Consider the following 12,694-nt stretch of genomic DNA (forward strand, 5'->3'; position numbering starts at 1 on the left):
AAAAAAAAAAAAAAAAAAAAAAAAAAAAAAAGGAAGAGCCTTTAGCTATCAGGCACCGTTTTTATTGAACCAGCTTCCAAGTGGTGTCAAAGAGGCAGACACAGTCTCCACATTCAAGGTTAGGCTCAAGACATTTCTCTTCAATGCAGCCTATGATCAGGTCAGCTAGGGATTCTAAACTAAACTAAACTAAACTAAACTAAACTATCTAAATTATGCTAACTAAATACTAGTTTAAATACTAAACTATCCACAAAGCTGCCCTGGGAGCCAGAATGCTGTGGGACGTACGGTGCACTGAGCCCTATCCTCTAATGTCTGAATGTTATTCCCTTTTTGTCCATTCATTGCTTTTCACCTGTTGTCCCCCCCTTCGAGGGGGAGTCTTCTCGAGTTTCAGTTGCTCACTCCACTATGGGCCGACGATCAAGCTCCGTCCAGACCGGGAGGACACTCCTGTCGGTGCTGTGCCCGCGGACTGGCTTTGGTTCTACTTCTGGGATCCATGGTTCTTGTGCTGGACCATCCAATGGACTGTACTCAACATAGTCCTAAGCTTTACTTCTTATTGTCTCATGCTAGCTGTTGCCAAGGCTGTCCATTCCTGGGAGTGGGATCCGTCCAAACTGTGGAGATTTCTTCTTTTCCCACTGGGTTTTTGGAGTTTTTTCTTGCCGGATGTGAGGGTCTAAGGTGGTGGTTGCTTCGTTTTGTCTCGTTACTGTGAATTTGACATATTAACATTATGCTTATTCACTGTTTTTATTTTTACCAACCAATGCAACATCTTGAAGCCCACTGAGGCAACTGTTGTGATACTGGGCTATACAAAAATGAATTGATTGAATTGAAAATTGAAGTGATAAATCCATCATATTTAAGCTTCAACAATCCCAGTTTGAGCAGTTTCTCATGACATATCCAAAAGTTTCAAAAATGAGCTCCCCAGCTTGAGAAACAGCTGTTTTGAGAACACAGTGATGAAAGTTGAAAAACTGTGAGTTCCCGTGAATGAAACAAGTGGAAACTGCTTGTAAGTGATAAATCCATCATATTTAAGCTTCAAAAAAAAAAAAAAAAAAAAAAAAAAAAAAAAAGAAACTCAATTTAATATTCCCAATCTCACTACAAACAAAGCTCAGTACAGGACAGCGCTGTCATGACTGGTTGCAAAAGAAACTTGAACTTGTAATCACTGACAGGTTAGTCAGTGTTCACAGGAGAAAAGGTGTCATTCAGGAAGTCTTCTCCATAGTCGATGATCTTTCTCATTATGTCCAGGATCAGTGCATCAGTGACCTCATCTGTTTTGGTTTCTTCACTGTAGTTCTTCACCAGGAAGATGCAGTTCATTGGAATCCCCAGGATCACACTCAGTTGCCGCATCTACGTTTCAACAATGGAACATTATAGAAAAACAGACTTTTTGAAAAGACACCATTTTATTACAAGTCTAAATTAGTTTTCTAAATCACTGAAACAGTTCAACTGATCCTTCATCAGTGTTTGCACCCATCTAAAAAAAATGACTACTTACCTTCTCTTTCAGGCTCTTGCTCTTGTAGACATTCCTGATATCTTTTTCAACCTCAGAACAGGCTTCCTCAATTTTGGTGAGGATAGCTATTTGGGGGATTCCTGCAAGGAAAGAGCAAAAAGTCAATGCAGTCAGTTTCCTCACAGTTTATGCTGGTGTTTTTCTTTATGTACGTATGCGAGCACCTTTTTTTAACACTTTTTAACACTCTCACGGCAAGACACACGTCTTTGGCGCCCCATATCGTGACGTGCAGGTCAGATAAATGCGACCTGGCCATACAGACTGAAGTCGCATGGCAAAAGATCAGGGGCCTTACCTATAAAGCTCGCTGCGCACAAAACGAGGCCCAAACTTTGCGCAGAAGCTCCCTGCGCCAAAGCTGGTACCTAAACAAATTTTGCGCAGGGAAAAAAATGCGTGTGACTTTGCAGTCCTCACCGCCAACGAAATAGCTGCTGTACACAACCGCAAAATTCAGAAAAACTACGTGGAGACCTAAAAGGGGAAGGAAACTGAATTGAAACTTCTTTATTTGTCCTGCATGGGGAAATTGCAGGATCGCAGCAGCAAAAAGCGTAGAAAGAAAAGTACAAAAATACAAAGCCCTACCATACAAGGAAAAATTAAATATATGTAAAATTAGGATAGATATAATTAAATAACAGAAATATACTGACCGACACAACTAAATATTAAATGAAAAATAAATATAATGTAAATACCAATTTCAGACAGATATAATTAAAGTGGACCTATTATGCTGTTTTTCAGTCATGTCATATAGGTCACAGACACCTAAAAACATAGTAATATAAGTTTTTTTGCCCCAAATTTGTCCTATGTTCGGAGTTTGAGCGTTCTAAAAAGTGGCTCTGAGGAGCCTTCTTCAGAACAGCCTGTTTTTGACAACCTGTTTTCCGTGATGAACTTGAACGCATCTGGCCACGCCCACCTCGTAAATTCACTGTCGTTAAGAAAGCACCTTACAGGAAATTACACCGAAAGTTTCAAAATAAAACACAATGCACGACCTCACAGATGTAAACTTTTTCCTATATGTTGTTATTCCACCGCCTCGGGAGGCACGAGGATCAGCTGAACAGGGTCCCAGACAGTAGCAAACGGGGAAATTACCGTTTTTATATAGAATGAACCAAACAAAAGGAACTATTGGATAAAGAAAGCTCTCATTTGAGATCAAAACATAAACCGTGTACTCATCCTTGCTGGAAGTGCTATAAATCACAGATCAATGTGGCTGGACAAGCAGAGCGACCTTACAGAAGCGAAATGAGGTGTGTTTTTTTATTTTCTGTTTATATCGTGTTCGTGTGATATCGAGAGCAGAGAGCCTCTCAGAGCAGCAGCACTCTTCATCCGGACGGCGCTGCCGGTGTGTGTTGACTTTGCGCCCCGCGCAGTGCGCCTCCGCTGGGCTCCGGAGCTTAGCAGCCTCCCGGCGAGGAGAGGAGCGGCCCAGCGGCTGCGCGCAAGCTGTGCGTCTCCGCCGGCTTCGTGAGCAGCTTCCGTGGAGCAGCTCCGGGCCGTTTACCCAATCGGCCCCAACTCGGCCCCTGGAAGTCAGACGCCCGGGCGCCGTCACAGCCGCGGCCGACTCAAAGTGCCTCTCTGCTGGGGAGAGGAGCTCCGCTACGCTCCCATCCAAGCTAATTGTGGCTAAGTTAGCAAAAACTGTCAGCTCGTCAGCTGACCCACCCGAAGACGGTGGAGGAGCTGACTTTATGAAAACACTGGCGATGGATGAGAAAATACAGCCGAAATGAGCGACCTATCCGGGGGCCGGCCAAAGGCTGGATCCTCTTCCGGGGGGGGAGTGGTCTCCCTCTTCCTGACGTCAGAAAGAGGGAGATTTCAGAACCGCGTGTTTGAGTGAATATTTTATTAAAAGTGGAGCCACAATTGAGGGAGGTGACTGAATTTTTCACTTCTGGGGGATCATACAGAGGCTCTGGGAGGCAGTATGACTGTAAAGACACCTTTTTAAAGTGAATTTTGCATAATATGACTCCTTTAAGTAATAGATATAAGCTATATATATATATATATATATATATATATATATATATATATATACACATATATATATGTATATATATATATATATATATATATATATATGTATATATATATATATACACATATGTATATATATTAGGGGTGTGCCAAAAAATCGATTCACACAAGAATCACGATTCTCATTTGCTATGATTCAGAATCAATTTAAAATCCCCCAAAATCGATTTTAATATATATATAATAAAAGATCAACTTTCCGAGCTTTCCGGTCGGCCTCCCGTTTGTAGCTATGCGGAAGTGACGTCATCACGCAGCGGGATCTGGAACGTACGCATGCGCAGAAAACACCCAAACAAAGATGGAGGAAAATGACGTTCAACCGGCGCCGTCTTCATTGAAAGCTAAAGTTTGGCAACATTTCGGCTTTTACCGACTCCCAGGAAAAACAGAGCTGGACATGACGCACACTGTGTGCAAGCATTGCAAGGCGAAGCTCAAGTACTTCGGCAACACAACAAACGCACGTGCTCATATTACGAGGCATCACCCGGAGATGAGCGAAACGGAGAAACAGAGTCGGCCGCCAGCTGCAGACCAACGCACACTTCAGTACTTTACGAAGCTCTCTGCCAACTCCGAGCGGGCTAAAAAAATAACTCGGTCTATCGCCTGTTTCATTGCCAAAGACCTAAGGCCGTACAGTGTGGTGGAGAACGAGGGATTTATCTGCATGTTGCAGACACTGGAGCCGAGGTACGCCATACCAAGCCGTAAATTCCTCAGTGAGACAGCTGTGCTGCAGCTTTATGAAGAAACTAAAAGAAAAGTGGCCAGTGATCTCGCCAAAATGACCAGAGTGGCTCTAATATGCGATGCATGGACATCAAGAGCAACACAATCTTATGTGACATTCACAGTTCACTATATATCTGGTACGTGGCTGCTCGAATCCCGTGTTTTGCAAACTCGCGTCATGCATGAGAGCCACACAGCAGTGAATGTCAATGCCATGTTTCACTCCGTTGCTAATGAATGGAAGTTGGCGGTCTCGGAGCTGGTGATTGTGACCGATAATGCCGCCAACATGCTCGCAGCTACACAGATTGATAATTTGGCGCACATTACATGTTTCGCCCATACTCTGAACCTGGCTGCTCAACGAGCTTTGAAGCTGACTACGGTGTCACGACTGCTTGGGAGGATCAGGAGAATCACTGGTTTCTTCCACCGCAGCGCCATCGCAAATCACGAACTGCAGGAGAAGCAGAAACTTCTGCAGTTACCGGTGCACAAACTGAAAACAGATGTCACTACACGATGGAACAGCGCACTGGACATGATCGAGCGTTTCCTGGAGCAGCAGCCTGCTATTTGTGCCGCGCTGCTCTCTCCACAAGTGAGAAAAATCTGCAAGTGACATCTGCACCCTAAGTGACATGGACGTCTCCGCTGCTGAGGAAATCGCAACGGCACTGAAGCCACTGAAAGACGCAACCCACATCATGTCCGAGGATTCAACACCTACGCTTTCAGTTATTGCTCCCTTGCATACTCAGTTGCTGAACGACACAGCTGGCGTTGCTGTTGACGCACCCGTTATTCGGGAAATCAGACTGGCAATCCACGAAGATCTGGCAAAAAGATACAGTTCTGCACAAGATAAGAGCATGCTTCACTCAGCTTCATTTTTGGACCCAAGATTTAAGGCTCTGCCTTTCCTCACTGTGGAGGACCAGCTGGAAATCCACGCCAATGTTGTTGCTGAGGCAGCTGCACTCGAGTTAAATTTAAATGACCCGTTCTTGAACAATATATATTATAAACTGTGTAACACATTTATACTTATTATAATGGATGTAAGTCAAAGTTAAATTGAATCTCATGCAACAAGGTTGTATATATGTTTTTTTTAAACATACAATGAGGGACTGATGTGATTATATTGTACATAAAGACTTGTATATTTTGTTTTGTTTTTTTTTTTTCTTTCTGTAGAGACATTTGAACCCAGAGGAGTCTGGCTGTGACACAACTGTGACACCACAGCCAGACACAGAAGAAGGCCCTGCTCCAAAAAGAAGGCCCTCTGCACTGGTAACACTTTTGGGCAAGACATTTACTGAGGTCAATGTTGCTCATCGATCAGCCAGCACCAGAGCTGAAGAGGAGCTCAAGAAGTATCTCGAAGCCCCTCCACTGTCTCTGTCGGAGAATCCCCTCAGTTGGTGGAGGATCCATGAGACCGCTTTCCCTCTCTTGGCTCGACAGGCTAAACGCTACCTGTGCGTCCCTGGCACGAGCGTGGCCGCGGAGAGAGTTTTCTCCACCGCTGGAGATATAGTGACAGCACAGCGAAGCAGCCTCACTCCTGCTCACGTTGATCAGCTTCTTTTCCTACAAAAAAACCTGAACGTTGCACTTGCAAATGGACAGTAATGTTGGACCCAGTTCATACCCGGTATTCGTAATGTTTTGTTGATAATTGTTTAACAGGTTGCACAGTTGTGCAGTTCTATTGTTGCAAGAGGCACTTTTATGAAAAGTTCAGGGACAGCTAGTTTACAGATGGTATTTGTATTTTTCATTTTTTATTTAAAAAAAGCACTTTTATTTTCATAACTTGTTAAGCTTTTGACTAAGAAATATAAATGTTTTTCATGTCTGCTGGTTGTATTCTACAAGATATTTTTGGTATTGCAACTTTACTGTGAAATGAAAATGCATCTTTTTCAACTGAACCATTTTCTAGTGTACAGAAAAACTTTATTTTTGTTACAAATTACTTTATAGCTTACTAGAGTAGTAGCTGAGGAGTACACAATCTTTGTTAATTCATCAAAATTGAAAAGGTAGCATGTTTAACTGCACTATTAAAAGAGGCACTTTTGTTTTTGTTACTGATATTGCTTTTTGTAACAGTTGCAAAAATCCAGTGGCGGACCGTGCATTTCACACTAAGGCCTTCAGAACAGATCCGCCTGAACCAATCCACCTCTCAATAACTATTTTGTCTACAAAAAAAAAATCTTATTATGCAGATATGCACATAAAGAGTTGTTGCACAGCAGATAGATACTTGTGCAGCCAGAATAATGCCTTTGCTGAAGTGCACAATTCTCCTACTACATCTGTGCACATACAATGAGCATCATCAACTTAATAAAACAGCAATATTATTTAGGAAAAGAGGAACATTTTACTCACCAAAATCCCGATTATTTGAAAACAAAATCCATCCTCCTTTCCTTCCTCAAAAACAGTTCAACTGCTCTGTCATATAGATTATCTGTGCGTTTCAGTTCCATAAAGACAGGGCTGAAAGTCCAGCTTGCCCTGTGGTATTTCTGGCATAAGTTTTATTTCTCTTCAGGTCTTCTTCTTCTTCTTCTTTGGAATAATTGAGGTAGGCGACCAACAACTTAGGTGCATACCGCCACCTACTGTATCTCTTGGTGAATGTAAATCAGAGGGTCTGGATACGGTGTTGCTAGAAGCTAGAAGGCGCTGAGTCGCCAACTCGAAATCTGATTGGTTGAAGCAACTGTCTGATTGGTTGAAGCAGCTGTCTGTTTGACACTTCACTTTACTTCACTTCGTCATTGGGAACGGACTGCGAAGGCCTCGGGCAGATTTCTTTGGCCCTAGCAACAGATGATGCCTGAAATCTGATTGGTTAAATGATTTAATGTGAAAAAAACATGTCTGGAAGCAGCGCAACCACGGGAAAACTATGAAAGGAACTGGAACATACTGTTTGGAATCATTTATTAATTATTTATGGACAAAATATAATTTACATCAGTCAGTAATTCAGATAATTTTTAGGCCAGCAGAGAAGGCTTTGCAGGCCCTGACGGCCCACCACTGCAAAAATCCCATCGAAGCATGGATGAATGTGTAAAACTTAAAAATAAAGTTGAAAAGGGCACTTTAATGTCTCAATTTTTCATTCTGTCTAGCAAAGCAGATGGGAGTACATCATGATAACAAAACAGATCAGAAATTATGATGAATAAAATCGCTTTGAATGGAAAATCGTTTTGAATCGAAAATCTATTTTTAATCGAATTGTGGCCTCAAAAATCGGAATCGAATCGAATCGTGAGTTGGTTGAAGATTCCCACCCCTAATATATATATATATGTGTGTAGATATATATATATATATATATATATATATATATATGTGTATATATATATATATATATATATATATATATATATATATATATATATATATGTATATATGTATATATATATATATATGTGTGTGTGTGTGTGTGTGTGTGTGTAGAGATAGATTTAATTTAAATATACATTTAAGACAGACAGTGAGTGGGTGATGATTGCACATGACAGCAACGATCGGTGACACTTTGAGGAGGTCACGTTCAGTGCGCTTTGGAATGTTTCCATCCTGTACCCTCACCTTTCTACATCTTCTAAAATAAACAACAATAAATAGTTCAAAGGGGAGCAATCAAACACATCACGTAATAAAAACACGTACAATGTGTTTGTCCATACACTTACAAATACCGACTGTCACTTGTAATGACAAAATTTTTGTCATGATACACACTTCAAATATTGTTCTCAATTAAATGGCAAACTGACACAAAAAATGTTTGCTATTTTGCCATGGCCATATCTGACGTCCGAAACCCGAATCATCACGGGTTCACAGCCTCTATGTGCTACAGAGCATTAAAGGGGCTGTATCATGCTTTTATAGCTCGACCAAACCCTAGAAATGGCATTAACATGGTAATAGTTTATTTTTGGCGCTAAAGAAAAGTAATTTTGTGTGAAATAAAAGATTTTCTGGGACTAATTCTGAAACCGGAAGAGAAAACGCTCCGTTTCACTGAAAATCCCTTCAACCAATCAGCGCTTCAAAACAAATACGCTAGCTAGCCTTAGCTCTTTAGCTGTAGCTTCTCCACATGCAAAAACGTCTTTTCCTGTGAGAAACTCACCAAGCGCAGACCCTTCAGACCCTTCAGACTCTTGCTCTTGCTTGACTGTTGCTTTCAGACGATGGTCAAAGTTTATCCTCGAAATCGGAGTTACAAAAAGCAGCAACGCTGATTGCCGAGGGCCTGCGGGAGGGGGGCTCAGGGGAGCCATCTTCACCGTGTGACGTGAACATGGGAAACAGAGCGTTTTCACAGGTGTGGGAGGGGCTGCCTCTCTGAGCAGCAGAAACACTAGGAAAGCTTAAACATGCAGGCACAAAGGAAAAAAAATGCTTTGTGAGTGTTTTCGGTGAGTACATAACTATATAACAAGGTTAAACATACATAAAGTGAGTTTTGCATGATACAGCCCCTTTAAAGCGACACTAAGGAACTTTTCAACCTTAATATAACATTTTAATATCTTTTGTGATGATGCATCAACTTACAACTAGTTGAATGACCCTCTGTCACGGCCTGAGGACGTCAGTATTGCTTCACTTGGACTGAGCAGCTGTGAGGAGGGTGGTAGGAACCCTGCACACTAAAAATCTCCAAATGTGCGGACTGCTTTACGGCATGCGTCACATCATGAAATAACATTGTTTAGCCACCATTAGATTCATGACCTCGTCGTTATCCGTCCTTCACACAGCCACTGGAAACAAATGTAGGCGAGTTCAGTCCGACAGCACGCGACCGGGAGCAGCATTTTACGTTGCCACGTGCTAGTCCTCATGGGAACTGTAGTCGTCGTTCAGGCAAAACACTACTGCTTTTGTCCACTGGCACCGCCAAAATCAACGAAAACTTAAGGTTCCTTAGTGTCGCTTTAAAACCGTGTTGACTCAAGAGGCAAAACTACATTTTTATGTTAAGTTGTTTGTTTTTTTTGTTTTGTTTTTTTAAGGTGTGTCTGCAATGTTGAGACATCGCCTCAAACCTCCACACAGTGGCAGATCCACCGTCTGCATGCGGCGCGTCTCACCGGCCGGCTGACAATTGTGTTCTGCGTCTGCAGCGAGACGCTGATCACCCTTGAAAAGGAAAAGTTGCATTGTACTCTGAGCATGCTGAATGTGCGATTACATTGTAAATGCCATGATTATGCACACTTTTGCTCGTTTGGCTGATCAAAAAGTGTTTTTCTATCGTTTTCGTTCGTTCCTTTACATTTGGAATAATATTTAAAATGTTGCTTTTTTTATAGTTCAGTGCTTCAACCGCAACCCACCCGAATGTAATTAAAATCTTAATTTTTCGAAACATCATCCACCCGATCTGCGGTTATCTGCGGTCTGCACGGATGCAACCGCAATCCGCGCATCTCACAGCCCTATGCGCTGCACCCTCTAATATACCTGAATTTCATTCATGAGTTCATTTGCATGCCCATATATGGTGCCAAGGGGTGGAGTTGGGGCGGGATTGTGGACTTGGAAATTGCGTACAGCTGTGCTGCAGACTTTTTTTTAGGCAACGAATTTTTTTGCGGACAGAAGTTTGCGTTGCGTTGCAATTATTCTCAGATTTTCCCACAGTTTTATAGGTAAGGCCCCAGATACGTATCGGATTTAGGACCACATATCCAAGTGGCCTGGGTCGAATTTGAAAAAATCGGTTCTGTGTTGTTCAGACTGTCATGAAAAGATCAGATACAGGTCACATAGCGGCCAAAAAAATTGGATTTGGGTCACTTTCAGCCTGCAGTCTGAACGTAGCATAAAACAGCTGTATACACTCACCCAATTCTCGGGCTTCTTCTCTGACCTCCTTTATCTTGTTAACAGACTCATTCTCCATCAGATCTACTGTAGTGGCATCAACAACACAAACCAGGACATGAACTTTGTCATTGATGGTCGGAGTTTCATTGTAGTAGGGTTCAGTTGGGGTACTGCCAGGAAGGAGCTGAAAAAAAAGGAAGATTTTCAAAATCATATTAGAACTTGTAATACAGTTCTGGAATGTGCAATTATGTGTTTTCATGGTTTTTTTTCTGATGTGAACAAATAATTTTATGTTGTTTACAGAGCTGTGTTCTCTGTTCTTGGTAAATAAAGTAGCAGGAAAGAGGAACTCATTCTCGTACCTTGAATCCTTCGTTGATGTGTCCTTTCAGGATCAGTTTGATATTTTCCAGATCAACTCCTCTCCCAGAGCCCTTCTCAATACCAAAGGTGTCACTGAAGACAAGGGGATAAAAGGTCCCAGGGTTTTCTGTCTGGATTTTGTAATTTCGGTACTGCAAGTTGAAACAAGTGATGACAATGTTAGCATGTACTGTTAGCCTGACGTCAGATTTCAGTTTTTCAGTTTCTCTATTTGATACACTTGTTAATTGCAGTAAAAGTAGCTGTTCTGTCTTTAAAGTGAAGAAAACTATGAATATTTTATCCTGTGAATTATCAACAGTATACAGTTGATGACAAGGTCTTCATACTTCTTTTGTGAAGCTGCTGCCATATTTTGTAGCTGCCAAAGCTCGAGTTGAAATTCTTCCCCGTAGAGCGCTGTCAACAGAGTTGAGGAAGCTGGACTTTCCAGAGCCTGGTGGTCCATGCAGCAGCACTCTGAGATATTTGGCTTCTGAACAAGACTTAAAATTCTTCACATAATCAAAGTCTTCATTTCTATTCCTGTTCAAAAAAAGATTACATCAGGATGAAGCAGAAACTTCATACCCACGTGTTTCAAAAACTGCAAATATTTCTTGTTGTTGTGTTACAGATGTGTCACACTCCCCTCAACACTCACCCCCATGGTATGTTTCTCCATGGTTTATCAAAAGCTGTCAAGACAAGCACATCTGCATAAATCACAATTCCTCCTAATGTTGGGCAATTCGCTCTTGTTTTATGCACTAAAGTGAATTTTTGAATGTTTGTGAAATAGAAATTGACTTACTGGGGGAAGGTGGAGGTGTGGGCTTTGACTTGAAAAAAAAAAAGACATCAATTACATGAAAAAAAGTTTCCACAAACAATCATCTCTATCAGTATCACATTTGAACATTTACAAAAACACTGAACATATTTAAATTAAATATTCAGCAAAAAATAGAAAGGTAAACAGCAGTCTTACAAAGAGAGAGCCCATGGTGAAGGAAAAAGCTTTCACGACAAAGCAGTAAATTGTTTTTACTGAAGTAAATCCGAGGTGAAACGTGTCCAGAGAAGCTGTGAAGCTGTTGATGTCTGGTTACATCTGAAGCCAACGCTCAGTGTGCTCAGTCCACAAATAACTCACGTTTAGAAAACTGTTCATACTTTCAGTTTCTTTAAGGTCACATGATTTCAAAGAAAGACTCAGGGTGCATGTAACGGAGGGGTGTATTCAGTAGCGTCAGACAGGATGCATTTGGTTCTGGATGATTAGTCACCCACTGCTCTGATCCCCGACGGACAATCTGGAACCTTTGGAACCCCCAAAACTGTTGTGGCAGTTCTTTTGTTCTTGAAAGTTGAGCTTCTAAAAGTGGTTTTTTGAAGACTCTTTCGGGAGATGGAAGAATAAGAAAAGTGCCTCTCCCCTAGTCAGGGTTCAGACCAGATACTTATCCAACAAGCAGATGATGGTGCCATCGAGTCTGAGCAAAGCAAAACAAAGGCTTCTGCAAGGATGAAGTAAAGAACGAGGGCAAGGGAACCCAGAGAGAGAGGAATAACGATAAAGCTGGAAATGAAACATTTGAATAAAATGCAATGTACAAAGAAAAATCATATTTTTCCCAACAACAGCACAGAGGCAATGATCATGGCTGCACAAGAACAGGCCATAGACACAAGATCAGAATCAGAATCAGAATCAGAATCAATTTATTGTCATTGCACAATGTGCAACGAAATTTCAAGCAGCATCCGTGTATATATAATTTAAAAGAACAACCTAACAGTAGTGCAAATTTAAAAGGAAAACATAAATAGAAAATAATCATATATAGAAAAGAACTTGCAGTATTTGCAGATTATTGCACATTTCCATGAGTGCGTGTCTGTCAGTGACCCTTCAGATTCAGTGCAGTGATGGCTTGTGGAAAGAAGCTGTTTCTTAGTCTGTTTGTCTTTGTTTTGATGGACCTGTAGCGCCTGCCAGAGGGTAACAGTTCAAACAGGTGGTGTGCTGGGTGGGTACTGTCTCTTTTGATTGCCTCAGCACTG

The 12,694-nt window shown here is 41.6% G+C and overlaps 1 protein-coding gene across 1 annotated transcript; it reads right to left on the minus strand.

Moving 5' to 3' along the window:
- Positions 1-1,090: 1,090 nt before the first annotated feature.
- LOC115403867 (interferon-induced protein 44-like) lies at positions 1,091-11,747 on the minus strand. The gene is made up of 8 exons (XM_030112896.1): positions 11,619-11,747; positions 11,442-11,469; positions 11,292-11,325; positions 10,978-11,173; positions 10,627-10,779; positions 10,280-10,445; positions 1,538-1,638; positions 1,091-1,386 (listed from the first exon to the last, which is right to left on the minus strand). The coding sequence occupies exons 1-8, from the start codon at positions 11,631-11,633 to the stop codon at positions 1,204-1,206; spliced, it is 876 nt and encodes a 291-aa protein (XP_029968756.1). The 5' UTR covers positions 11,634-11,747; the 3' UTR covers positions 1,091-1,203.
- Between the last annotated feature and the right edge of the window lie 947 nt (positions 11,748-12,694).

The sequence above is a fragment of the Salarias fasciatus genome, chromosome 17 (genome assembly GCF_902148845.1).
Source record: "Salarias fasciatus chromosome 17, fSalaFa1.1, whole genome shotgun sequence".
Lineage (NCBI taxonomy): Eukaryota > Metazoa > Chordata > Actinopteri > Blenniiformes > Blenniidae > Salarias > Salarias fasciatus.

Excerpts from the sequence above, each read along its gene's own strand:
- LOC115403867 (XM_030112896.1), bottom strand. Across the intron at positions 11,326-11,441 it reads CACACCTCCACCTTCCCCCA|CTTTTGATAAACCATGGAGA; the intron begins GTAAGTCAATTT and ends TTGTCTTGACAG. Across the intron at positions 10,446-10,626 it reads ACATCAACGAAGGATTCAAG|CTCCTTCCTGGCAGTACCCC; the intron begins GTACGAGAATGA and ends CTTTTTTTTCAG.